This window comes from Sus scrofa, chromosome 6 (assembly GCF_000003025.6).
Source record: "Sus scrofa isolate TJ Tabasco breed Duroc chromosome 6, Sscrofa11.1, whole genome shotgun sequence".
In the NCBI taxonomy this organism is placed as follows: Eukaryota; Metazoa; Chordata; class Mammalia; order Artiodactyla; family Suidae; genus Sus; species Sus scrofa.
Window position 1 is genome coordinate 50,010,257 of NC_010448.4, and position 26,307 is coordinate 50,036,563.

A 26,307-nucleotide genomic window follows, 5' to 3' on the forward strand; every position below is an offset into this window, starting at 1 on the left:
GCTTTGTTTGCGATGATCGTGGATGGAACGAACGGCGGAGGAGATTGTGTTTCTTGGCAGAAATTATAGGAAGTTGGGTGGGCATGAAAGAGAGAGCAATCGCCGCCGCTGGCGTCCCTGGCGGGATGACCCTTTTTTTGGTAGTGGCTTGGCTGGCCGGAAGTGGGGCTAGTAAGGGCGGAACTGTGACCTGGAGTCCAAGGTGGGGCAGGGGAGAAGTGTGGCCACCACCTTCACTTCTCTGACTAGCAGTACTCGCGAGAGCAGAGACGGAAGCTCCACCCTTCTTAGGGCGGAAACTGCTTCGCCGAGACCTGCGAGAGCGGAGTGGGAAGGAGACACTGGAGGTGAGGAACATATAAGGGCATGGGCAAGGAGGCGGAGTCGAATTCAGCTCTACCTCCTAGTACCAGAATCTTTAGGTTTATCTTGCCCAATTAGATTTATTTACCTGACTGACCGGTGCAGCATTAGTCAGTCCACTTGCCTTTTCAGCGCTTTAGTCACTCCATTAAGGAAAAAAAAAAAAAAATGAAATGGAGACACTGAGATCCCCATTATTTGCCGTCTTTAAAAGTGGCTACTGGAGTTCCCGTCGTGGCGCAGTGGTTAACGAATCTGATTAGGAACCATGAGGTTGCGGGTTCGATCGTTAAAGGATCCGGCGTTGCCGTGAGCTGTGGTGTAGGTTGCAGACGCGGCTCGGAACCTATGTTGCTGTGGCTCTGGCATAGGCCAGTGACTACAGCTCCGATTCGACCCCTAGCCTGGGAACCTCCACATGCTGTGGGAGTGGCCCTAGATAAAGCAAAACAAAACAAAAACAAACAAACAAACAAAAAAGTGACTACTGGAGTTCCGTCGTGGAGCAGTGGCTAATGAATCCGACTAGGAACCATGAGGTTGCGGGTTCGGTCCCTGGACTCACTCAGTGGGTTAAGGATCTGGAGTTGCAGTGAGCTGTGGTGTAGGCTGCCAGCAACAGCTCCGATTCGACCCCTAGCCTGGGAACCTCCATATGCCGCGGGTGCGGCCCTAAAAAGACAAAAAAAAAAAAAAAAAAGAAAAAAAAAGAAAAAAAAAAGAATTAGAGATTACAAAAAAGAACAAGAAAACAGCCAACATTTGAAAATTAAGACGTTTTACAAAGAAATCTAGGCTTCCAGCTTCCACTGAAAAATCAGAAGATATGGCGATACTGAGCCCACGTTCCTGCCTGGCAACAGTGCGGTAGGGCCAAAAGGGAAGCTGCCTCCATAGGTAGGGTATACATTTCTCAGTTTTCTAGGGCTCCTCTGGCCTCCTTTACTTATTGATACGATCCACTTAGCCTTGTAGGTATTTCAGTCTGTGCTCCTCTCTGTCTATACCTGGCAATTATTGAATTAGTGAATCAACCACTGTCTCCCTTCTACCACTCTTTCTTATCTGGACATAATAAGAAATCCAAGTCTGTAGATATTTGTGGTAGTCACTGAATAATAACTGATTTTCACTTTGGGAAATGAATTGAACAAGTTCTTTCTGTCAGGATAGAATAGGTTAGGCTGCAGTAACAAACAGTCTTCACATCTAAGTGATGTAAAACAATATGTTTATTTCTTTATTTCTAGGCTGAGTCACACAAACCTAGACAGGAAATGAAAATACTTCTGTTTTCACATGCATAGAGACAGCCATGAGTGCACAGGTACAGAATCATGTGTCAAATAAATATCCTGGAACATGAATTCATGCAAAAATCAGTTTAGATACTGGTTAGCCTAAATAGCACAACTCTTTCTTTGTTGGGGAATTTTAAAAGGTTCCAGGAACCAAGGAGGGTAAGAGAATATCCACCTTTAGCCAAGGAAATGCCCCTGCTATAAAAGAAACCAAAAGCTAACAAAGCACCAGAGAGCTTTAAAAAAGCCTGGAGCTTGTACTACATTCAATTCCATGCATAAATCCATATGTAAAATACCAAATATGCAATGCCTTCAGGCTGTTACCTCCTGTACCAGCAAGGCCTCCACCTTTGGGCTTCTAGCTTAGGAGGGAGATGGACCCCAGAGGCCCAATGTGCAGAGCCATGGAGGGGGCTGGACTGGGTCGGAGAGAGGGGCCAACAGGCTGGAATCCTCTTCCTCCAGCAGGAGCTACAGGCAGGAAGGAAGAGGGCAGGACCAGGTCACGTCCATCTCCATTCCCAGCAAACCCTCTTTTTTACCCCATTTAATCCAGGCCCATGTTTGTTTACCTAGGTTATAGCAAATGCTTCCTTGCCAGTGATTTTCCCACCTCCAGTCTTGCCTTGTCTAATCCCTTCATCACAGCCACCATACTTACCTTTCTAAAGCTCAGGGTCTCTGAATACGTCCCTGCCTAGCTCAGAAACATTCCCTGGCTCCCTTCATGTACAGCTGCTGGTCTAGATACCTAAGCCTGGCATGCCAGACCTCCATGATGAGAAGCCCCTCCAACCTCATCTCTTTCTGTTCCAGCAGTTCCCTCAGGTCAGTTTCCTCATCCACAGACCATGCCCAACCCATCCTTTTTTTTGTGTGTCTTTTGTCCTTTTGCTGCTGCATCCGCGGCATATGGAGGTTCCCAGGCTAGGGGGTCTAATCGGAGCTGTAGCCACTGGCCTATGCCAGAGCCACAGCAGCGTGGGATCTGAGCTGCATCTGCGAACTACACCACAGCTCACAGCAATGCTGGATCCTTAACCCACTAAGCAAGGCCATGGATCAAACCTGCAACCTCATGGTTCTTAGTTGGATTCGTTAACCACCGAGCCATGATGGGAACTCCCCAACCCACCATTTTGGACAGGAGAATTCTCAGCCTTCCTTTTCTGTCCGCATAGGTATTTTTCATGTCTAAGAGTCTTCTAGTTCTCTCCAGGTTTGTCACTGAGCATTGTGAAGGCATCTGGATTTCCCAAATAGAATGGAAGTTCCTTGAAGGCAGTTATCAAATCTTCCACACCAGACCCTTGTTACCTCTCTAGACTTCAGCAGGCAGCTTGGGTCCAGAGAAAAAGGCTTGGGCTGGAGTCAGGAGACCAGGCTTTGCCACTGTCTTATTAATGTCCTCAGGCAAGTCCCTACCTCTCTCAGGGCTTCATTTTCCTAGACATCAGGGCACTGAACATTTGCTTTTGAGCATAGAAAGGGTAGACTGAACTCACTGTACAACTCTCAATTGTAGTCCCAGGGACTAGGTTGAAAAGCTTGGGGCCTGGGATCTTCCAACCTGTTGACTCCCTGATCTCCTTGTTTAGTCCCTGCTTACACCAGTACCTCCATTTCCCAGCCATGCCTATCACATCCTCTCCTTTTAGGGAGTAGGTTACCTGGTGGGCCACAAGGGTGGAGCAGGGAGATCCAGGCAGGACTGGAGGGGCCAGAAGGAGTCAGGCGAGATGTCTGACATGAATCTTTCAGCCCCACAAGAGCCTCGGCTGCCTCCTGTTGCAGCTGCCGCTCTGAGGAGGCAGAGGTCCAGGCCAGGCGAGAGGCTCCAGGGGCCTGCCAAGGAAAGAGGGAGAAGCAGACTGGGAATCCCCACTTCTCCCCACCCTCCAGCTGACCCCTCTGTCCCTGGTACTTCATCATCCCCTACTCTTCCCTTCCCAAACCCAACTTCCTCCCAGGGTCCTGGATCCCACTTCTTTCCCAGGACCTGTGGCTGCGGCAGAAGAGGGTCTGGGGTGCCACAGGGTTGAAGTATCAGAGTCGAGCATCTAGAAATAAGAAACGATGCCAGGGGGATTAAACACATGGACAGACATGTACACATGGAAAGAGGGGCCAGATTTTGCTATGTTCTGATGTGGGAATCTAAGTGCCTACTGGGTCATTAGGCTTTGTGACCTTGGGCAAATCCCTTCCTGTCTTGGCCTGCTCTGTTTTCTGTAAAGTGAAAATCTGTCAGCTTCCTCCTACCAGGGCTACTGTGAGGATTATGGGAAATAAAAAAACCTGATGAAACATCTAGGGGGATTGGGATGACTGTTCTTGTCCTTCCAGAGTCTTGTGTCCTTCCCTCCTAGTTCCCTAATCCCCATGGAACTTGAGCAGCAGCTTGGCCCACCTTTAGGAAGCTTTCTCTAGTGGCCTCTGGCCTCTCTCCTAGGCCTCTGAGGCTCTCACCATCATATCCCCCCAACCCCTCACCTCAGCAGGCAGTTCAACTCCATGTTATTTGTTTAAATGGATTTAATAGCCACTGTTTGTTTAAGGCGAAGGTTTTGTGCTAGATGTTTTCCAAATATTATTGCTAATTCTCTTTATTACCAAGAGGTAACAGTATATCCAATTTACTGATAGGAAAACAGGCTCAGAGAGATAAAGATATTTGTACAAAGGTTCACAGCTAGGCAAGGGCAGGGTTAGGAGAGCTCTGCCTCACCCATCAGTCTGAGACCTTTTCTTTTTCCTTATCATCTATGATAGTGTCCAGCACAGAGTTAGGCACATCATAACACATATTCTTTTTCCCTACTCACGTTTGGGGCAGGGTAGAGGGCCCTTGGGATTCTCCAGAAAGAGAAGCCGTCAGTATTGGGCGAGATCCTGTGCAGGTTGGGAGGTGCCCATGAGTGGGCAGCCGGAGGGCAGTGCCAGGGTCAAAGCCTAATGAGGCCAAGAGAATGCAGAGTATATAGGGGGTCAGAGGTCATGTATTCTGTCCCCCTTCTTCTTACCCTGTATCCTTTTCCTCTTCTCTCTCTGATACAGTGGTACATAGTCATTCAAATACCTGTTGAATTAATGCTGAGTTCATCTTACCTGGGAAAGGATGCAGAGGGACAGCAGGTTCTTGGCATAATAAGCGGCATACCACTGGGGTTGGCATGGAAAGGCCTGGAGACAGCCAGTGTCCAGGGCTCCAAGGACCCGGAGGCATTGGAGTCCAGGGCAAAGGCAAGGCTTCTGGGGGACGGCTGAGCAGCAGAGGCCCCCAGGAGTTCTCCTACAAGAGAAGGAGGTGTAGGCTGGAGTCAGTCCAAGGCTGGGTATGTTCTGTGTTGGGGGTAGGACCCCAAAACTTCAGTGCCTAAAGGGCTGTTAAATCCCACCCCCTCATTTTGCCCATGGATGAGAAGTGATTTGCCCAAGTTGATACAGCAAGTCAGCACTGGACTTAGAAGCCAGGTGTTGATGGTATGGAGGAAGGGGTCTGGGTAGGGGCTAGGATAGAGGTAGGGGTCCTCCCTCAGGGCCCAGGCTCTCCTTACCTTGCCAGGGGGTGTCAGTCCCAGTGGGACTGCCCTATGGGGGGTCTGAGGCTGGGGTGCTATGTTCTCCTTTCCAGCTGTGAGGAATTGGGAGAGCTTTGGTGAGCTCTTTCTCCTGACCGCCATCCTATCCCAACCCCAAACTGAAATCTTATCTCTCTTTGTCCCTTTTCTGCCCACAGATCTCACTGCCTCCTCCCAACACTTGATCATATTATATAGTTGGGGAGGGTAAGGCCCAGAGAGTAGAAACACCTTGACAAAGGTCACACACCAATTCAGTGGCAGAACTGGGACTATTCCCCACTTATGCTTTCCCTGCCAAAATTCCTGCCCTGATCCTGGCCAGATATACTCACGATGGATGCCTGGTTGAGCAACTCCCTTCTTGACACAGCTGGGAGCTTTGGGAGGAGCTGCCCCTCTCCTCATCAGTCCCTGAGCCAAGTGTCTCTTTAGTTGTACCTCCTGCTGTCTACGCAAGGCCACCTGGGCAGCCATGACCCTTCGGCGCTCCCTAAAGAGGAGGGGAGGGTGGCGAGTTAAGTCAAGTCAGCCACCTTTTAGATGAGGCTTATCCTCTCCCTTCCCTGGATCTCATACTCACAAGATGAGGACACATTTGTGACACTCGCAAGCCTGAAAGAGGCAGAGGCGCTTGTGGCCCTTCAGGTGGGCAGTGACACCATGGTTGCGGCAGCGGGCACAGGTTGGAGAGCGACTGACAGCTCTCTTGGGGATAAGCTCCATTCCCTGGGGGGTTCTGGTCTCACTTCCTGGGGCAGAGTCTGAAGGGCAGTGGTGGACAACAGGCATTTCATTGGGTTCCATGAATCTAGGGGTGGGAGTGGAGGGTCAGGATGGCCACATGGGCCCTCTCCTGACCAGCCTTCTTGCTTCTGGGAGGCCACACCTGAAGGGTTTTCCATTTCACCCACCCCAGGACTCAGCTGTCACCTTCCACTCTCCCCTGGCTTTCTCCCTTCACTATTCCCTTCCTAGTCATCCCTCCTTCTCCAGAACCTCTCTCCTCTTATGTATCTTTCGATCCAAATGTTATTCTCCTCTGCTCACCAGTACCTTCCCAGGGGCAATTCCCACTACTGGGCATACTGGTGCACTCCCACGCCCCTGCAACAGTTCTTATAACCCCTTTCCACCAGCACCCCATTCCTACAGTTTCCCTGGCAGCCTCCTCAACAATTATCATCCTTCCCTCCTGCATTTATCCAATTCCTACACATACTTTATAATCCCCTTTCAATATTCAGCCTCAATTCAATGCCCTGCAAGTCAATTTCCCCCTTGAACTTCACCCTTTTAATCAGAACACTCCCTTGCACCGCAGTAACCATATCATTCTCAGGGATCCCTTGTCCCACCTTCAAGAATTATTATCATTCTCTCAGCAAAGGTTTACTGAGGCCCTTTCACATGCCAGGCCCTGATTTAGGCCCAAAGCCCTCTCCTACAGCCCAGATTTCTCTCTTGTATCCATACACCTTCCAAACTGAGACAAACTCGCGCAGGCACAGCGCTGGGCCTTCACGCGCCTTCGCACTCTCCCAACAACTCGCCTCACGCCTGGCCTCCCCAAGCAGCTGTTCCTCGCGCACCCCCTCCTGCAGCTGCCCCCCCAAACGCAGGGCCCGTGGCCCCGCCCCGATCCTGAGTCCCAGGGAGGGGGCGGGCTCGGGAGCGCGCTGAGGGGCCGCGCGGTGGGGGAGGGACGAAGGGGGCGCGAGGAGCGCGAGGGGGGAGGCGAGGGGATGCCTGGGGCCGGGGTCCAGCACAAGAGAGGGAGGGGAAGGCACCGGGAGCGGCGGGGGCGTGTTCGTGGTGTCAGCCCTGGGTTACCACAGCCTCCAGCAGAGTCAGATTCAGACAGGAGGAAGTAAAAGGAAGTCGTGAGGCAGTGCTGTGAGGAACGGCCACTCTCGCGCCACTTTTCCCGCCCCTTCTCACAAGGACCAATGAGCTTCAAGTACTGCTACAAGCTGCGGAGGCGAGCAACCAATGCACTTTAAGATCCTGCACTGATGGCCCACCCTTTTACCTCTGGGCTGCCTCTCCTCGCGGGGGACTACCAGGCCAGCCAATAGCGCGTCGAGTTGAGTCCCGCGCCGCTTCTCCTTCCCCGTGTGATTTGCTTTCCCAGATTGTGCTTAGCCCTTTGGAGGCGGTGGCCAATGGGGCGTCGAGTACCGCGTAGGGACAAGGCTGACCCTGCCCCCCAGGAACCGCCGTCCGGTTCCCCAGTCGAGCGTTGACCCGGACCCATCTGCGCACGCGCAGTCCCGCCATTTGGCCTGCACTGCTCTTCCCTGCGTGGACGCCCACGTTTTCTCTCATTTCTTTCCCTGTTTCAACTACTGATCTACCCTTCTCCGTTTATACTCCCTACCCTGTGATCCCTGTGACCTTCCCTGGTCCTATGCTCTCGTGTAAAGCCCCTTATATCTCTTGTGTCAGTGTCGATTTTCGTAAGTTTGACTTCTTTCTCTCAGAGTCTCTGCCTGTTGATCCTGCTGATTTTGGGGACCTCTTTCTTCACCTGCCTCCTTCCGTCATAGTCTGTCCCCCTACCCCTTGGATTCCTAAGACAATTCTGTGGTTTTTCTGTCCTTTTAGTTTCGCTCCCTCTCCTATTTGTCCCCTTTTCTCTGTGCGCCCCACCCTGTCTCCTTTTGTCCCTTTCAGCCTCTGAGATTATCTCCCCTCTCCCCTGAGAACCTGGTCTTTGTGCTCTACCCACTCCTCATTTTTTTGCCACTCTCGTTTGTGATTGTGTGCTTCCCTGCCAGGTTCCATTCCAATAGTTTGCTCCTCCTTCTCTCTGTGGTTTCTCTTTTGTAGGGGTAGCATCTTCTCTAACCACTCACTCCATCCCTCTTTTCTTGAGGATTTCTTTTCACTCCCTTCTGATTGTGTCTCTGCTTGTGCTCAGATTGCTGGGTCCTGTAGTTTTGTGTTACGAGTTGGTGTGTGCAATCTTTTCTGCTTGATCCAACTCCTTTGTTTGATCCTTTGCCAGCCTTCTTTTCTCCTTCCTGTGTCCGGTCTTTTCTGCTGGTCTCTGTCTCCTACAGGATCTGGGTTACAGATCCTGTGTGTCAGGTAGTCTGGACACAAAAGGGTGGCAGAAGTGACTTCTTGCTGGACTGCTGTGCAAGGGAGAGAGGTACAGGAGAATGTTGGAAAGATTGTTTGGGGTCAGTCTGGGGGGGCAGAGAGTGGGTGTGTGGTAGGCTTGAATGCCAACTAAAGAGGTTGACCTTGATCCTTCAGATAGTGGTCTTTTTTTAGGGCTGCACCCACAGCATATGGAGGTTCCCAGGCTAAGGGTCCAATCAGAGTTGTAGCTGCTGGCCTATACCACAGCCACAGCAACTCTGGATCCCAGCCACATCTTTGATCTACACCACAGCTCATGGCATCGCCGGATCCTTAACCCACTGATTGAGGCCGGGGATCAAACCTGTGTCTTCATGGATGCTAGTCAGATTTGTTTCCACTGAGCCATAATGGGAACTTGGAACTAAAATTTTTGGAGAGCTTTATCACTTGCCTGGCACTTTATACAAGTAAACTTATTAATTTTCAACAATGACTCTAGGAGATATATTATTAATAGATTTTATAGATGAGTTCAATAAGATGAACAAGATCACACAGCTAGTAAGTGGAGAGGTAAAGATTCCAACTGTGGTCTACTTTTGAGTCCAAAACCTGGGAACTTTGTACTTCCTACACTGTCTTAGTTATTTCCAGTAATCCTCGATTCCCCACTTTTATTCTCAAACTTTTTATTCTCCCGTAGGCACTAATTTCAGGTGGCTAATACATATTTTTTAGTGTGTGTGTGTGTTCTTGCAAGATGTGCAGTGTTTTTTTGTTTTGTTTTGTTTTGGTTTTTTTTTTTTTTTTTTGGCTTTTTGCTGTTGTTGTTGTTGTTGCTATTTCTTGGGCCGCTCCCGAGGCATATGGAGGTTCCCAGGCTAGGGGTTGAACCGGAGCTGTAGCCACCGGCCTACGCCAGAGCCACAGCAACAAGGGATCCGAGCCGCGTCTGCGACCTACACCACAGCTCACGGCAACGCCAGATCGTTAACCCACTGAGCAAGGGCAGGGACCGAACCCGCAACCTCATGGTTCCTAGTTGGATTCGTTAACCACTGCGCCACGACGGGAACTCCAGATGTGCAGTGTTTTATGTGCATGTTTTAATTTGTGCAAGTGACGTTGTATTATTTACTATTTAAAATAATCAGCACTGTTTTTATGATCCATCCATGTGTATGTGATGTGTGCCTCTAACTAGTTGCTTCTTTTTTATTTTTATTTTTATTTTTGTCTTTTCTAGGGCCGCACATTTGGATACATTGCATTTCTCTGACTGTTTTCCAGCTTGACTGTTTCTTCACAAGCTTGTTAGCCTTTCTGAGAATTGCCTCTTCATATGCTTGGCCCATTTCCCTACTGGGATTATTCCTTCTCTCTCTCTTTTGTCAATTTGCCTGAGATCCTTGTTCATTCTCATTGGTTTAAGACATTGCGTATGCTCTTCTTAAGTTTTAGAAACTTACCCACTTTATCTGGGTTCTCAAGTTTATAAGTGTAGAGTTTTGTTAAGGACAATTTTATTATTCTTCGAACACATAATGTCTGTTAATTCCTATTTTTCATTCTGTATTTTATTTGCATCTTCTTTTTTTTTCTCTTGACTAGATTTGCTGGATAATTATCTTAATATTGTCTAAGAATGAATGTCAGTTTTTTGTAATAATTTTTTGTTGTTTTCTGTTTCATTGATTTCTGTCATCATCTTTATTTCTATCCCTCTTTTGAGGGGAATGCTTTCTTGCCCCTTATATAACTTCTTGAGTTAATTCATAAACATTTTTTTTTTTGTCTTTTTTTTTTTGTTGTTGTTGTTATTGTTGTTGTTGCTATTTCTTGGGCCGCTCCCGCGGCATATGGAGGTTCCCAGGCTAGGGGTTGAATCGGAGCTATAGCCACCGGCCTACGCCAGAGCCACAGCAACGCGGGATCCGAGCCGCGTCTGCAATCTACACCACAGCTCACGGCAACGCCGGATCGTTAACCCACTGAGCAAGGGCAGGGACCGAACCCGCAACCTCATGGTTCCTAGTCGGATTCGTTAACCACTGCGCCACGACGGGAACTCCCATAAACATTTTTAAATGCTTTTTTTGTTTCCTGATAAATATATTTAAATTATAAATTTACTTCTAAATACTGATTTAGGGAGTTCCCTTATGGTGCAGTAGGTTAGTGATCTGGTGTTGTCACTGCAGTGGCTCAGGTCGCTGCTGTGACTGGGTTCAATCTGTGGCCTGGGAATTTCCACATGCTTCAGGTGGCCAAAAAAATGACAGTGCTTGATCCTTAACCTACTGAGCCACCAGGGAACTCCAGAAAAAGTCTTTTGATTGTGAAATGATTTCTGGCTCACAAGAAGTTACAAAAATATATAATGTCCCTTAAACCCTTCTTGTGGTTTCCCATAGGGACATTCTGTATAACTGTAGTATGTGAGCAGGAAATTGACATTGATAGAGTACTCTTAACTAAATTTTGGACCTTATTCAGTTTTCATCAGATTTTACATGCATGTGTGTGTGTGTGTGTGTGTGTGTGTGTGTGTGTGTGTGAAACGTGTAGTGTAGTATTTTTGCTATTATTCAGTTCTAAATACTTTTAAATTTCTTTCTTTCTTTCTTTCTTTTTTACAGCCGCACCTATGGCATATGGAAGTTCCCAGGCTAGGGGTCAAATTGGAGCTGCAGCTGCTGGCCTATGCCAGAGCCATAGCAACACTTGATCTGAGCTGCATCTGTGACCTACACTGCAGCTTGTGGCAGTGCTGGATCCTTAACTTACTGAGTGAGGCCAGGGATTGAACGGGCATCCTCACAGACACTATGTTGGGTTCTTAACCCACTGAACCACAACAGGAACTCCTTTAATTTCTTTTTTGAGTAAAGAGTTATTTCGTAATATTTTAGTTAACTCCCACAGGCATCTCTTGTTCTGATTTCATTGTCTCTGGATGGAGAACCGCCTATGTAGTAGTGATCCTTTGAATAAGCCAGTATTCTCTGCTCAGCACCATGTCCAATGGCAGAACCTAAGCAGGAGAGTGAGAGTCAGGATTTGAGAAGCTAATGTGGTGGGTTCAGGTTGGGTTGGAGGGGACACTATGGAGATGAGAAGACCTGTGTCCCTGTAGGTCTCAGCAGGGAGCCTGTGTCACAGAAACTGACAATCAACTTTCTGCTCCAGAAACAGTGACCCAGAGGCGGGGACTGACAAGAACCAAGCTTAAGACCTAGAACGAAATTGGTTCCAGCATCTAGGACCCAGACACAGGACCATGGGACCCCGGCATTTGTGCCCTGTGCAGCTGCTCTGTCTCCTGGGGGCCATCTCCACTCTGCCTCGTATGTCCTGTGGGGCTGGATGCTTAGGGACCCTTTTGGTGGTGGGAGCGGGAGGCTGGGTTGATGTCACCGGGGGAAGGACAGCTTGGTGTCTGGGTTCCTGGGGCGACAGGATCTATGGAGGCTGAGCTCTTGATCATCTGTTCAGGGGCTCTGAGGAGGTGATGTGCAGGGCAGATGACTGGAAGAACATTCTCTCTTTAGGGGCTGGAGCTCTCTTGTGCTATGAAGCATCAGCTTCACTCTTTAGAGCTGTTAGCCTCCATAACTGGCAGTGGGTTCTGCTGAGGAGCATGGTGTGCAAGCTGAATGAGGGCTGTGAGGAGACCCTGGTGCTCTTCGAGACAGGTGAACAGGATGACTTTGCTCCAGTTTTTTGACTTGCTCTTCTGACTTCCACCTCCATTCCCAGCACCCAGGGACTCTGGACTCAAGTTCCAGATGTTTACCCCATTGTATATTTGTGAACAATGTCAAGACCCTGGCAGGAGAGGGTCAGGACTCAGCTGGTTGTGGTGTGGGCTGGAGAAGGGGACAGGATGGAATCAGGCAGATACCAGGGAGAGAGGAGCAGAGATGCTCCTGCAGGGAGAGGAGTGAGGCAGGACAGAGATCTGGGGAAGCTGAGGAGCAAGTGGACACTGGGTGAGAGGCAAAGCTGGGGATGGGGCAGGGTGAGCAGGAAGGGGTGACAAGGTTGGGGTGGGAAGTTGGATTGGGTGTGGCCAACAACACTGATCAGAACTCTCTAATCTTCTGTTCTTCAGGGACCAGAAGGGGAGTGGTGGGTTTTAAAGGCTGCAGCCCAGCTGCATCTTACCCTCCGCAAGTTTCCTACCTCATTTCACCACCAGGATTGTCCATTGCCTCCTATAGCCGTATCTGCCGGACGTATCTCTGCAATAACCTCACTGACATGGATCATTTCGTGAAACTCAAAGCCAACACTTCTAAGACTTTAGCATTTTCATCCCATAGTTGCCCAACTTGTGTTGGTGAGCACTCTAAGAGTTGCCTCCCCAATTTTGTCACCACTGAGTCTTGCCCCACCAGTGCCACTAAGTGTTACAGTTCCACCTTGAAATTTCAGGCAGGTGAGAGGAAAGAGACTTTTTTCTCAAATGCCTGCTCTATGTCAGGTGCTGTCTGGTGCCTTCCCATCTCTGAGGGAGGTGGGTGGGACTCAGAGAGGGGACTGGGGTGCAGCAGCATGTAATTCCAAGGAGGAGGGAGGGAGGTGCTTGGTGCCTGAGTCTTTGGTGGGAGAGCAGGTGTCCTGGCTTGTGAGGGGTGTCTGGAAGGAGGGGCAGGGCATTTGAGCCTTAAATGTGTCCATGACTCCTCCTTCTTTTCCTTACAGGATCTCTCAATACCACTTTCCTCTTCATGGGCTGTGCTCGTGAACAGGCCAAAATTTTAGCCCATTTTCACCATATCGGTAGCATCAGAGTCACTGAGGTCATTAACATCTTAGAGAAGGCCCAGCTGGCTGGTGCAGAGCCCTCTAGTCGGAGTTCTGCTGGGGGCATCCTCTTAGGCTTCCTGCTTGCCTTCAGGGACTGATGATTTAGCTGGACCAGACAAACTTACCCCTTCACATAGCCAAATAAAGTTATAGAGTTGCCTTTCCGCTTTGTCCTGTTGTCCATGAGGGTTATGGAGGTGTGGAAGGTCTGAGGAGGGCCAGATGTGTCCAGGGAGGCGGAGGGGAGGGATGGGCAGTGGGTAGTGCTTACAATGAAATGAGCAGGGGTTTGGGGGACAAGCGCCACAGGAAAACTGACAGAATCATTCATGCCCAGAATCCAGGAGGAATGCAAACACTCCCCTTTTTCTCCTCCTTCTGAGGATCTGAGCTCTAGCCTAGGTTCAGCCACTGACTTAGAGATTTTTGCCAAATCTCCTCCTTTTCTGAGCCTCCATTTCCTCCCCTTTATGATGAAGGCCTTATGAATCAGAGCTATGTCTCATCAGGGCAGTTTTTAAATACTCACTGTTGGGCAAAAACACGTGAAAAGATGTTCAACATCACTAATTATTAGAGAAACGCAAACAAAAAACAAAATGAGGTATCACCTCACACCAGCCAGAACAGCCATCATCAAAGTCTACACACATGTTGGAGAGGGTGTGGGGAAAAAGGGAGCCCTCCTACACTGCTGGTGGGAATGTAAATTGGTGCAACCGCTTTGGAGAACAGTATGTAGTTTCCTTAAAAAAACTAAATATGGAACTACCATATGATCCAGCAATCCCACCCCAGGCATATATCTAGAGAAAACCATAATATGAAAAGATACATGCACCCCAATATTCATTGCAGCACTATTTACAATAGCCAAGACATGGAAGCAACCTAAATGCTCATAGATTAAGGGGTGGATAAAGAATATGCGGTACATATATGCAATGGATTATTACTCAGCCATAAAAAAGAACAAAATAATGCCATTTGAAGCAACATGGATAGATCTAGAGATTATCATACTAAGCAAAATAAGACAAAGACAAATGTGACATAACTCATGTGGAATCTAATATCATACAAAAAACTTATTTGAAAAACATAAAAACTCACAGATTTCAAAACTAAACTTATGGTTACCAAAGGGGAAACCATGGTGAGGAGGGATAAGTTAGGAGGATGGGATTAACATATACACACTGCTATACATAAAACAGGTAATTAATTAATAAGAACATACTGTATAGCACAGGGAGGTCCATTCAATGTTCTTTAATAACCTAGACAGGAAAAAGAATATATATATATGTATTTGTATAAGTGATTCACTTTGCTGTACACCTGAAACTAATACAACATTGTAAATCAACTATACTCCAATAATATTAGAAAGAAAACCCTACTGACTGCCTATTTGGTATGTGTCAGATACTGTGCTAGGATCTGGCTAGGGTTTCATATACAGGATCTCATTTAATCTTCATAAGACCTCAGTGGGACAGGTTTTATCCCTATTTTGCAAGGAAGAAATTGGCTCTGGGAGGTTAAATGACCTGCTCAGAGTAGAATCCCTCTTGCCTCCTATGTAGATCTCTGCCCCTACTGAGGGAATTTTTACTGAGATATTTGGAGACCTCAGAGGATTTACTCTGCCCAATAGTTGTTTCTTTGTGAAAATTGGCAAATAGGAGGAAAGAGGAATGTGCTGTACTGGGGGTGGCTGGTTTTTACCCAAAGTTCACGTTGCAGGAGCCTGGAGAGGAGGACAGTGTAATTTCCATCTTTGGCCATAAGAGGGCAGCAGATATACCTACCTTGCAACTTCAGGCCTTGAAGTTAGGGTAGTACTGGAGAGGAGACTAGTGAAGGGACAGTTTCTGTGCTAGGCCATTTACCTGCATCAGTTTAACTCTGCACTGTATATGAAGTAGGGAGGCTGACACTTAGGGTACTTTTACTGTAGGTTAAACATTTTCTGGGCGTTACCTCATTCATTTTTGTCTTTTTTTTTTTTTTTTTTTTTTTTTAGGGCTGCACCCCAGCGACATATGGAGGTTCCCAGGCTAGGGGTCTAATCAGAGCTACAGCTGCTGGCCTACACCACAGCCACAGCAATGCCTGATCCGAGCCATGTCTGCGACCCACACCATAGCTCATGGCAACACTGGATCCTTAACCCACCAAGTAAGGCCAGAGATCGAACCCACAACCTCATGGTTCCTAGTTGGATTCATTTCTGCTGTGCCACGATGGATGCTCCATGGAACTTGCTTTTTATTTTTAAATTTTATTTTTATTTTGGCCATGCCCACGTCCTATGGAAGTTTCTGGGTCAGGGATCAAACCTGTGCCATGGCAGTGACCTGACCCACAGCAGTGACAACACCAGATCCTTAACCACTAGGCCACCAAGGAACTCCTGGAACTTGCTTTTTAACGGCTCTTCATAAAAAAAAAAGAAAAAAAAGGAGTTCCTGTCGTGACGCAGTGGAAACAAATCCGACTAGGAACCATGAGGTTTCGGGTTCAATCCCTGGCCTCGCTGGATCCTTAACCCACTGTGTGAGGTCAGGGATAGAACCTACATCCTCATGGATGCTGGTCAGGTTCTTAATTTGTTCAGCAATGGGTACGCCCAATTCTTATAGCTTTATAATAAATCTTTATATCTGATAAAGCAAGTCATTCCCTCCTCACTTGTTCTTTATCTTTGGGAAAATCTTGTCTCTTCTTGGGCTTTTGCACATCCATATACACTTAGGATCAGCTGGTCAAGTTCCAAGAAAACTCTGTTGCGATTTTGGTTGGAATTTCACTGACTAATAGAAGATTTAGCTCATGTATTTATGAAGTTGAGATTTTTTTAAATCCATGAACATATGACATCTCTCCATTTATTCAGGTCTTTCTTAATATTTTTCGGTAAAGCTTAAAATTTTCTGCATTAGGATCTTACAAGTCTTTTGCTAATTTATTCAAAAATAGGAGTTCCCATTGTGGCGCAGTGGTTAACGAATCCGACTAGGAACCATGAGGTTGCAGGTTTGATCCCTGCCCTTGCTCAGTGGGTTAACGATCCGGCGTTGCCGTGAGCTGTGGTGTAGGTCGCAGATGTGGCTCGGATCCCTTGTTGCTGTGGCTCTGGCGTAGGCTGGTGGCTACGGCTCTGATTAGACCCCTAGCCTGGGAAATCTCCATATGCCACGGGAGCAGCCCAAGAAATAGCAATAAGACAAAAAAAAAAATCTATACTTTTTTTACTATAACTAATGTCTTTAAAAATTACGTTTTCGGAGTTCCCATGGTGGCGAAGCGAAAATGAATCCAACTAGGAACCATGAGGTTGCGGGTTTGATCCCTGGCCTTGCTCGGTGGGTTGGGGATCCAGTGTTGCCATGAGCTGTGGTGTAGGTCACAAACAAAGCTCGGATCTGGGTTGTTGTGACCATGGTGTAGGCCAGCAGCTTCAGCTCTGTTTGGACCCCTAGCATGGGAACATCCATATGCCTCGGGTGCGGCCCTAAAAAGACAAAAAAAAAAAAAAATTAAAAATTACCTTTTCTATTTGTTTCTAATTCATAGAAATGTAATAGATTTTTGTATAGTATATTGATTTTTTTCTTTTGTCTTTTTAGGGCTGCACCTGGGGCATATGGAGGTTACCATGCCAGGGGTTCAATCAGAGTTGAAACTGCTGGCCTACGCCACAGCCACAGCAACGCCAGATCCGAGCCATGTCTGTGACCTACACCACAGCTCACGGCAACACTGGATCCTTAATCCACTGAGCAAGGCCAGGGATCGAAACTGCATCCTCAGAGATGCTAGTCAGATTCATTTCTGCTGAGCCACGATGGGAACTCCCAGAAACTCTAATTTAAATTACAGTAGATTTTGTACCTGAAAACATGAAAGCCAGAAGAAAGTAGCACATTTTTCAAGTGCTAAAATGAAAGAACTGTCAACTAAGAATTCTATATCTGACAAAATTATCCTTTGGGAATGAAGGGGAAATCAGAACACTCTCTGATGAAATAAGACTACAAGAATTTTTTCCTTCTTTCCTACCCTTAAAGAAGGACCAAAGGAAGAAATGCCCAATTTATACTTTTTTTAGTGCTTAGCTTAGTGTCATATCTAAAATCTAACCAAATTTAAAGTAATTTAAACAAACAGAATATGTTCTCTTAAATAATAGGATCACAATAGAAATCAATAACAGAAAGACAATAGGAAAATCTGCAAAACACTTGGAAAGTAAACAACATATTTCCAAATGATCAGAGAAGTCATAAAGGAAATAAAAAAATTCAGTTAAACTAATTACTGAATAAAAATAAAGCACCATGATTTGTGAGATACAGTTTATGTAGTGCTGAGAGGGGGATTTATGTAACAAAATGCTTACAGGAAAAGAGGGAAATATCTCAAATCAATAATCTAAGTTCTTACCACAAGAAGCTAGAAAAATGAGAGCAAAAGGAACCCAACTCAAAAGCAGAAGCAAAGAACTAATCAAGTTAAAAACACCTAGGAGTGCCCATGGTGGCTCAGCAGAAACGAAACTGATTAGCATTCATGAGGACTCGGGTTCTATCCCTGTCCTTGCTCAGTGGGTTAAGGATCTGGCATTGCCATGAGCTGTGGTGTAGGTTGCAGATGTGGCTCAGATCTGGTGTTGTTGTGGCAGTGGTGTAGGCCAGGGGCTGCAGCTCTGATTTGACCCCTACCCTGGGAACCTCCATATGCTGCAGGTGCATCCCTAAAAAGACCAAATAAAAAAAGAAAAAGAAAAGAAAAGAGCACCTAGATGACCCTTACCCTAGGTACCATGAGAGGACAGGCTGGACCTGAGCCACTGGGAAGGGCAGTGCTTGAGTCTGGAGGGTCAGTGTTGGTTTTGTGGGTGGGATGTAGCTGGGAATGAAGGAGATGGGATGACTGTGGGGACCACAGTCTTTTCTCTTCACTTGGGAGGTTGCAGGCATATGGAGGAGCCCTCAGGTGATAGGTTCTACCCTGGGATATTTGTCTTCCTATGGGTCCCTTGGGAAAAATGTTTGCTCTGCTAGGAAGGACACTAGGCATGTGGCTCAGCCTGGAGGAGCTGGGAGAGTAGCCCAGGGGCTCTTCTCAGCCCTGCTGCCTTGGGGTGGGGGCTTAGCTGGGGTGGGGGGGAACAAGAGAGTGTGCTCATGGAGTGCTCCAGGCTGGGTGATGGGTGTGTTTCCAAAGTCAGGCACCAAGGGTCAGAAATTAATCATGAAACATTCCCTACACTATAAGCAAGTCAGTTGCCTGACTGTCGGGGTGGTGGTGTGGTGGTGGTGGTGGGTGGGGAGCAGGGAAGTTTCCCTTAGAGGTCAGAGCAAGCTTAGAGGTCAGAGCAAGCTATCAGCCTCCCCAGGGCCACACTCTGGGTACAGCCTTGCCATATGGTCAGTTGTAAAGTATGTACCAAAAAGTAATGTGCAAAGGGCTCGCTGCTTATAAATTAGAGAAAACAGGGTAATCCCTTAAAATTCTGCCTTATTGCATCTTCCTCAAAGAAAGAATAGAAATGGGTGGTATTTCCAGCCTTTAGTTCTCTTTCTGTCCTTCCTGCTGCAGCTCAATGGATGAGCATCATGGAGACGCTGTCCGTGGTGCTGACGAACACCAACTACCCAAGGGATTCTCCTCTGCTTTCTTTTCATTCTTAACAACTGAGTATTAGAATTCTCGTTGTGGTGCAGGGGAAAACGAATCTGACTAGTATCCTTGAGGATGTAGGTTCAATCCCTGGCCCCCCTCAGTGGGTTAAGGATCTGGTGTTGCTGTGGCTGTGGTGTTGGCTGGCAGCTGTAACTCTGATTCGACCCCTAGCCTGGGAACTTCCATATGCAGCAGGGTGGACCTAAAAAAGCAACAAGCAAACAAACAAACAAAAAACCCCACATCTGATTATTACTCATAAGTAAGAGGTGGAGAGGACCTCAGGGAGTATCGACTGGCCTCTGCCTCTATGCCTCAGAGGCAGTAAGGAGCTGTGAACATCATTACAGGACCTGCCCCACCATCAGGATGAGCAACTCCAGGTTGCCCATAAGCAGTTTGTAGTGAGAGAAGGTGATGACCATAGCCTTGAGAGATGTGGTAGACAGAACAAGGGGCCCTCAAAAATGTCTCTCAGAATCTGTGAATATGTCCCATGAAAAAGGGAATTTACAGATTAAATTAAGGATCATGTGATTAGGAGATTATGGTGGTTTATCCGGCTGGGCCCAATATAATCACAAGGGTCCTTTCATATACGTGAAAGAGGGAGGCAAGAGAGGCAGAACCAGGAAAGGAGATGATGGAAGCAGAACACAGAGAAACCTCAAGATGCGACACTGCTGGCTTTGACGATGGAAGAAGAGGCCGCAAGTCAAGGAAAGCAGGCAGCAAGGAAAAGGCAAGAAAAGAAACTCTCCTCTGGAGCCTCCAGAAAGAACAGGGCTATGATGACATCTTGATTTGTGTTCTTTTATACAGCAATTTGTGATAATTTGCTAAAGTAGCAACAGGAAATCACAAGAGGTGCCACCTTTTTTAACCTGACATTGTATGTTCTGAGATAAGGAATATCTTAGTGCTAAGTCATGATGTAAAGCTTAGGTTTTGGGAGCAGAGACAGGAGTTAGCACCAGGGGTGTGAGGAAGCTTAGGCCCATCCAGCCAGGAGAGGCTGGGGGTCCAGCTTCCAGAGAACCAGTGAGAAGGAGCACCACCTGAGGAGAGACCCTTTGGCAATTTTAGGGTCCAGTGTGGGCTAGGAGGTGACCCATGACTCAGAACCCATATGTCATGCAGACTAGCCAGGTGGGGCCCCCCAGGGAATGCGTCAGAGGCTCTGGGGGTGTCTCACTGGAGGAGACATGGCAAGGCAGGATCAGGGGCTCTCAGCTGCTCCTGAGCTGAGCACTCACCAGGAGTGGACACTGGGAGCTGGTGCTCTCTGAGGTCATGCTGGCCACTGGCCCTAGGAAAAGGTCAAGACTATTTGTGAAGGGGTGTGGGAGGAGGTCACAGTTTTGGTCAGAATATGGGACAAGGAGGTTCCCTTTTCCAAGCAGGGGGTAGAGACCTCCTTTCTCCACCAATGCAGTTTAGGAGGGGACAGGCCAGTAGGGAGGAAATGAGGAAGGTCCTTAAGAAGCCACATCTGTCCCGGACCCAGAGGGGAAGGATTCATAGGCTGATGGGGGTCCAGGAGAAAGCGGCTAGAGAAGAGAAAAAGGATCCAGGAAAGGACTCGGACCACAGGCTTTGAGCGGAAGGGTCAGGGCCTCAGAGGAAAGCAGGGTCAGCATGTGGGGAGGACACCTAGGGAGCCTGGGTGTCTTGGATCTGGTGACTGTAGTGGCTCTGCTGAGGCCAGACCTGCCCTTCAGGCCAGGAGATGCTGAATGGCAACAGTGGCCTCATTCTCTATCTCTATCTGCCTGGAAAGAGGTGTAAAGATCGTCTGAGACCTGCCATCCTGGCCAGGCTCATGTTCTCCCATCCTACACACCATGGGCTGTGGTTAATGCATCTGCCACGTGGGAGCATTTGACTTGACCTGGCCTGTCCAGGTGGCTTGTCTTTTCTGTGTGAACTTGGCCAGGACCACCCTCAGATTCTGAGGCTATAAATCCCCCTCATCAGGGTGGTTGAACTTAATTAGTTAATTATTAATATTATTATTACTTGCTTTTTTAGGGCTGTACCTATGGCAATGGAAGTTCCCAGGCTAGGGGTGGAATTGGAGCTGCAGCTGCTGGCCTATGCCACAGATCATGGCAACACTGGATCCTTAACTCACTTGAGTGAGGCCAGGGATTGAACCTGCATCCTTAAGGATACTAGTCAGGTTCCTAACCCACTGAGCCATAACGGGAACTTCAAGGGTGGTTGGATTTAAATAAATAGCAGGAGGTACAATTTGCTGAGCACTTACTACTTGCCAGCATAGCTGCAGGTCTGCTCAGAGAAGCAGGACAACACTTGAGTATGGAGGGTAGGAGGGGGACTTACATGTGCTAATTTATAGATGAGAAAGCTGTTGAGAAGCCCTCAGATCAGCAGCTGGTGAGGGAGGAGTGGATGAATGAGAGGGAATCTCCAGGGGGAAGTAGGGAGGCTGTGGAAAGCCAGGCTCAGAATCCGAGGGCGGGTGTCCTTCCTCCTGACCTGGGATCAGCCTGAGGGATAGAAGCAGCATCTAGGAAATGCCATCATACCTCCTGATCCTTGTGAGGAAAACACAACACCCCAGGGTGGCCACCAGAGCCACCCTAACCAGGACCCCAATCACGATGAGGATAATGACCTCCACACTGAAGGTTGGGCAGGTTTTTTTTTTACCTGAAAGGAGAAGAGAAAGGGGGAGGTGAAGGCTGAGTCCCTGGAAGGAAAACCACAAGGCTTCCAGGGGAGGGGGCCTGCTTAGGGTGGAAGGAAATGCCCTGAGGTCTGAGTGTGATGTGTGTGTTTTGTTATCGCAATGTCCTCCTCCGGACTCTCCCGCGGCAGGAGGTTGCATCATTTTCTCTTTCTCATATTTGGAACCTTGGACTTGCTCTAATTCTACATTCCCCCATATGTAGCCAGTTCTGCATCCTGTTCATTTTCCTTTAAGGTCAATTTTCCTCTCAAGCTATGCTCCTTCCTTTTGTTCCTTCTTTCCATCACTCTTTTTTTTTTTTTTTTTTTTGGCCTTTTCTAGGGCTGCACTCGTGGCATATGGAGGTTCCCAGGCTAGGGGTCTAATCAGAGCTGTTGCCATCAGAGCCACAGCAATGCGGGATTCGAGCCACATCTGCAACCTTCACCATAGCTCATGGCAACACTGGATCCTTAACCCACTAAGCGAGGCCAGGGATCAAACCTGAAACCTCATCATGGTTCCTAGTCATGATTTGTCAACCACTAAGCCACGACGGGAACTCCACCTTTCCATCACTCTTGATGGTTTTAGAGGGCAGGCCCTCAACAGTCCACTAAACGCTGATGAGTAATAATAATAGCTGACTGTTTTCAGGTCCTGCCGTGTGGCTGGCATGGGGGAAATCCTTTATATCTCTCCCCTCTGATCCATCCCCATGAGGGAGAGGGCTCATTCCCAGCGTGCATGCATAGGTCTGATCTGCAGAGTGCTTAAACAAATCAGTGGAGGTCACGGAAGTGGTAAGTGGTTCCACTGTATCTAAGTTCTGCTTGAATTTACAGCTCCTAACAGCTATGTTAATGAGAACAGTAACGCTACTTGATAGCATTTATTGAGCCCTGGCTCTGTGTATGACACGAAGAGCTTTCGTCCCATTAAATATCCTCACCACAGCCTAAGATCCAGCTGTTCTAGTCCAGTTTCACTGATGAGGAAACTGAGGCTCAGGTGGTCGACTATCTTGCTGAAGATCAACCATCTAGGGCACATCAGAATCCAAACTATAAAAATCTTCTCATTCGCATTCTCATCCGCGTTGCTCTAGAGGCTCTGAAGGAGGGGCCCAGCTCCTCAAGGCTGCCGTCACTTTCAGTCCCTCACCCCTGCCAGTGAAGGACATGTGGAGGAAGTGGGGGAGGTAGGGTCACTCACATTTCACATCCAGCCTGAGGGGGTCACTTTTGCTGGAATTGCCCAGGTGGGAGGCCTCGCACTGATAATGCCCAGCATCCTCCCTCCTGACGGGCTCTATGGTGAGGGTGCCGTTGTCCTGGGACAGCTCCATCCTCTCTGTGAGCAGTAGACTCTGGCCATTGAAGAACCAGGAGATGGCGACCCCGGTGTCATTTGTGAGGCATTTCAGGACCACGGTGTCCTCGTGTTCTGTGACGGTGGTGCTGTTGGCTTCGACGATGGGCTTTGCCACTGGGTCTGCGGAGAAACAGAGGAGGTGACTTGGCGGCGAGTGTGTCTGGGGCCGGGGGCCACGCTCCTTCCTCAGAGACCTCAGCCATTCCTGGGGCCCAGTGACCTCTGTAAAGGCGACTCAGAGGATGGCCCTGACCCCGTGAACAAGGTCTTGGGTCTCTCCTCATGGAGGAAGTGTAAGGAGAGGGCAGCACCTCCTCTCAGACCTCCAGGTCCCCCGAGATGAGCCCTGACCAGTCCCCTCGACATCTCTGTAGTCTCAGCACTAGAAACATCTTCTCAGCCCACAGTCCAGCAAACTTAATGTCAAGTGGAATTTTCCCAATGGATTCCTATGTGATTCTTTTCTAGAACTTCTGTGACTTTAAAAGGTCAGGCCCCACGCCTCATATTCACTTCTGTATGTGTTGAGGAAGGCAGGCTTGCCAGCTCTGTCCATCTTTGGTGTAAAGGCAGCTTTACATAAAATAGAGAAGGTATTTACTTTCTGTTAAATTATTAGTGAACATGGATGGCCTTGCCCTGGCTTTGTCATCCGAGGAATTGAACAGCTTCCAATCTCAAGGGTTTCTTGCTCTAAAGAGAACTTGTACTTCCTAATCTGTAGAGTGATTATCACAGTGAAAGAAATCTCTGGAGACATAGTGCCAGTTTCACAAAATATTGGCACCCTTGGAATAGAAGGAAATTCCTGCTATTAAACAAAGGGCTTATTATATGAAAAGCCCAGAGCTAGCTTCACACTCAATGGTGAAGCACTGAAAGCTTCTCCTCTAAGATCAAGAAGGAGAGAAGGACGCCACTTTCACTACTGCTATTCAACACAGAACAGAAGTCCAAGCCAGAACAATTAGGCAAGAAAAAGAAATAGAAGGGATCCAAATTGGCAAGGAAGAGGTACAATTATGTCTGTTTGCAGACAGCATGACCTTACATGTAGAAAAACCTTGGAGTTCCTATTCATGGCACAGCAGAAACGAATCCGAATAGGAACCATGAGGTTGCAGGTTCAATCCCTGGCCTTGCTCAGTGGGTTAAGGATCTGGTGTTGCCGTGAGCTGTGGCGTAGGTCCCAGATGTGGCTTGGATTTGGCATTGCTGTGGCTGTGGTGTAGGCCAGCAGCTCTAGCTCCAATTTGACCCCTAGCCTGGGAACTTCCACATGCCATGTGTGCAGCCTCAAAAAGAAAAAAAAAAAAAAAAGAAAGAAAGAAAAACCTAAATATTCCACAAAAAACTGTTAGAACTAATAAGTGAACTTAGCAAAGTTGCAGGATACACAACAGACAAAAATCAGTTCTGTTTCTCTACACTAACAATGAATTACCTGTAAAGAAAAATCAATAAAACAATTGCATATACAATACCATCTAAAGAAATAAAATGCTTAGGAATAAATTTAGTGAGGCAAAAAACGGACATAGAAATCTACACCCTCCTTCACTGTTGGTGGGAATGTAAATTGGTACAACCACTATGGAAAACAGTATGGCGGTACCTCAGAAAACTAAATATAGAACTACCATATGACCCAGCAATCCTACTCCTGGGCATACATCCAGACAAAATTTTCATTCAAAAAGATACATGCACCTTTATGTTCATTGCAGCACTATTCACAATAGCCAAGACATGGAAACAACCTAAATGTCCATTAACAGATGAATGGATTAAGAAGATGTGGTATACATACACAGTGGAATACTACTCAGCCAAAAAAAGAACAAAATAATGCCATCTGCAGCAACATGGATGGAACTAGAGCTTCTCATACTACGTGATGTAAGTCAGAAGGAGAAAGACAAATACCATATGATATCACTTACATGTGGAACCTAATATATGGCACAAATAAACCTATCTATAGAAAAAAAACCTCATGGATGTAGAGAACAGACTTGTGGTTGCCAAGGGGAAGAGAGAGGGAGTGGGATGGATTTGGAGTTTGGGGTTAGAAGATGCAAACTCTTGCATTTGGAGTGAATAAGCAATGAGATCCTGTTGTGTAGCACAGGGAACTATGTCTAGCCACTTCTGATGAAACATGATGGAGGATAATGTGAGAAAAAGAATGCATATATATGACTGCAAGGAATGTGTGTGTGTATATATATATATATGTATGTATGCTGTATATATGTACAGCAGAAATTGACATAATATTGTAAATCAACTACAATAAAAATAATAAAAAAATATATATTTTGCTTTTTAGGGTCACACCATGGCATATGGAGGTTCCCAGGCTAGGGGTTGAATCGGAGATACAGCTGCTGGCCACAGCCACAGCAATGCAGGATCTGAGCAGAGTTTGCGACCTTCACCATGGCTCATGGCAACACCATATCCTTAACTCACTGAGCGAAGCCAGAGATCGAACTTGCAACCTCATGGTTCCTAGTCAGATTCGTTTCTGCTGTGCCACAATGGGAACTCCAAGATAATAAAAATCTTAAAGAAAAAAAATCTACAGAATTTTGCTGGAAGAAGAAGGATAGGAGTTCCCTGGTGGTGCAGTGAGTTAAGTATCTGGCATTGTCACTGCTATGGCTTGAGTTGCTGCTGTGGTATGGGTTTGATCCCTGGCTTGGGAACTTCTCCATGTCATGGAGGCAGCCTCCCGCCCCCCCGCAAAAAAAAGAAAAGAAATTAAAGAAGCATGGATAAATGGAAAGACATCTGTGTTCATGGATGGGAAGATGTAATATTGTTAAGATGACAACTTAACAAAGAGATCCACAGATTCAATGCAATCCCTATCAAAATCCCAATGAAATATGATGCAGATACTGAAATTTCCAAAAAGTCACATATAATCTCAAAGGACCCCAAACAGCTAAAATAAATCTTGAAAAAGAACAAAATCGGAGGACTCGTACTTTTTGATTTTAAAAGTCACTGCAGGGGGAGTTCTTGTTGTGGCTCAGTGGGTTACGAATCCAACTAGTATCTATGAGGATTCAGGTTTGATCCCTGGCCTTGCTCAGTGGGTTAAAGGATCCAGTGTTGCTGTGAGCTACAGTGTAGGTTGCAGATGTGGCTCAGGTCTGGTGTTCCTGTGACTGTGGCTGTGTGTGTAGGCAGGTAGCTACAGCTCCAATTGCACCCCTAGCCTGGGAACTTCCATATGCTATAGGTGCGACCCAAAAAAGACAAAAAAAAAAAGCAACTGCAAAGCTACAGTAACCAAGATAATGTGAGTCTGACATAAAGATAGACATATAGACCAATGGAATAGAAATAGAGACCCCAGAAGTAAATCCCAGGGTATATG

At 47.2% G+C, this 26,307-nt stretch overlaps 3 protein-coding genes across 9 annotated transcripts in view; 1 reads left to right on the forward strand and 2 right to left on the reverse strand.

The window, feature by feature from the left end:
* Positions 16-13,315, forward strand: LYPD4 (LY6/PLAUR domain containing 4). Of its 5 annotated transcripts, none has more exons than XM_005655894.3 (5): positions 16-347; positions 11,531-11,688; positions 11,893-12,036; positions 12,456-12,782; positions 13,049-13,315. In XM_005655894.3, exons 2-5 carry the CDS (start codon positions 11,622-11,624, stop codon positions 13,249-13,251), a joined length of 741 nt encoding a protein of 246 aa, XP_005655951.1. In that variant the 5' UTR covers positions 16-347; positions 11,531-11,621; the 3' UTR covers positions 13,252-13,315. The 5 variants fall into 5 exon arrangements, with proteins under 5 accessions (XP_005655951.1, XP_020948939.1, XP_005655949.1 ...); XM_005655892.3 differs by lacking the exon at positions 16-347 and adding an exon at positions 7,546-8,405; XM_021093280.1 differs by lacking the exon at positions 11,893-12,036.
* Positions 1,056-7,257, reverse strand: DMRTC2 (DMRT like family C2). 2 transcript variants are annotated; one of them, XM_021094461.1, is made up of 8 exons: positions 7,039-7,257; positions 5,832-6,059; positions 5,584-5,741; positions 5,225-5,301; positions 4,776-4,959; positions 4,493-4,619; positions 3,338-3,727; positions 1,056-2,138 (listed from the first exon to the last, which is right to left on the reverse strand). In XM_021094461.1, the coding sequence occupies exons 2-8, from the start codon at positions 6,053-6,055 to the stop codon at positions 1,988-1,990; spliced, it is 1,311 nt and encodes a 436-aa protein (XP_020950120.1). In that variant the 5' UTR covers positions 6,056-6,059; positions 7,039-7,257; the 3' UTR covers positions 1,056-1,987. The 2 variants fall into 2 exon arrangements, with proteins under 2 accessions (XP_020950120.1, XP_020950121.1); XM_021094462.1 differs by lacking the exon at positions 7,039-7,257 and having other exon boundaries at positions 3,338-3,512; positions 3,667-3,727; positions 5,832-6,909.
* The window catches only part of LOC102158679 (carcinoembryonic antigen-related cell adhesion molecule 5-like), a 193,596-nt gene continuing 190,023 nt past the window's right edge, over positions 22,735-26,307 (reverse strand). For both annotated transcript variants that reach the window (XM_021094464.1, XM_021094466.1), the window contains one exon: positions 22,735-23,036. In XM_021094464.1, coding sequence (XP_020950123.1) covers positions 22,750-23,036 — 287 coding nt within the window. In that variant the 3' untranslated portion in view covers positions 22,735-22,749. The remainder of the gene's footprint in view (positions 23,037-26,307) is intronic.

What these genes read in the sequence shown, in the direction of transcription:
- DMRTC2 (XM_021094461.1), bottom strand. Translation starts at nt 6,055, where the DNA reads ATGGAACCCAATGAAATGCCTGTTGTCCACCACTGCCCTTCAGACTCT. An exon ending in CACAAATGTGTCCTCATCTT is followed by an intron (nt 5,742 to 5,831) that starts GTGAGTATGAGA and finishes CCTCCTCTTTAG; the next exon opens with GGAGCGCCGAAGGGTCATGG. An exon ending in CCACCCTTGTGGCCCACCAG is followed by an intron (nt 2,139 to 3,337) that starts GTAACCTACTCC and finishes TCCTGCCTGTAG; the next exon opens with CTCCTGCTGGAGGAAGAGGA.
- LYPD4 (XM_005655894.3), top strand. Translation starts at nt 11,622, where the DNA reads ATGGGACCCCGGCATTTGTGCCCTGTGCAGCTGCTCTGTCTCCTGGGG. An exon ending in CCTGGTGCTCTTCGAGACAG is followed by an intron (nt 12,037 to 12,455) that starts GTGAACAGGATG and finishes TCTGTTCTTCAG; the next exon opens with GGACCAGAAGGGGAGTGGTG. An exon ending in CACCTTGAAATTTCAGGCAG is followed by an intron (nt 12,783 to 13,048) that starts GTGAGAGGAAAG and finishes TTTTCCTTACAG; the next exon opens with GATCTCTCAATACCACTTTC.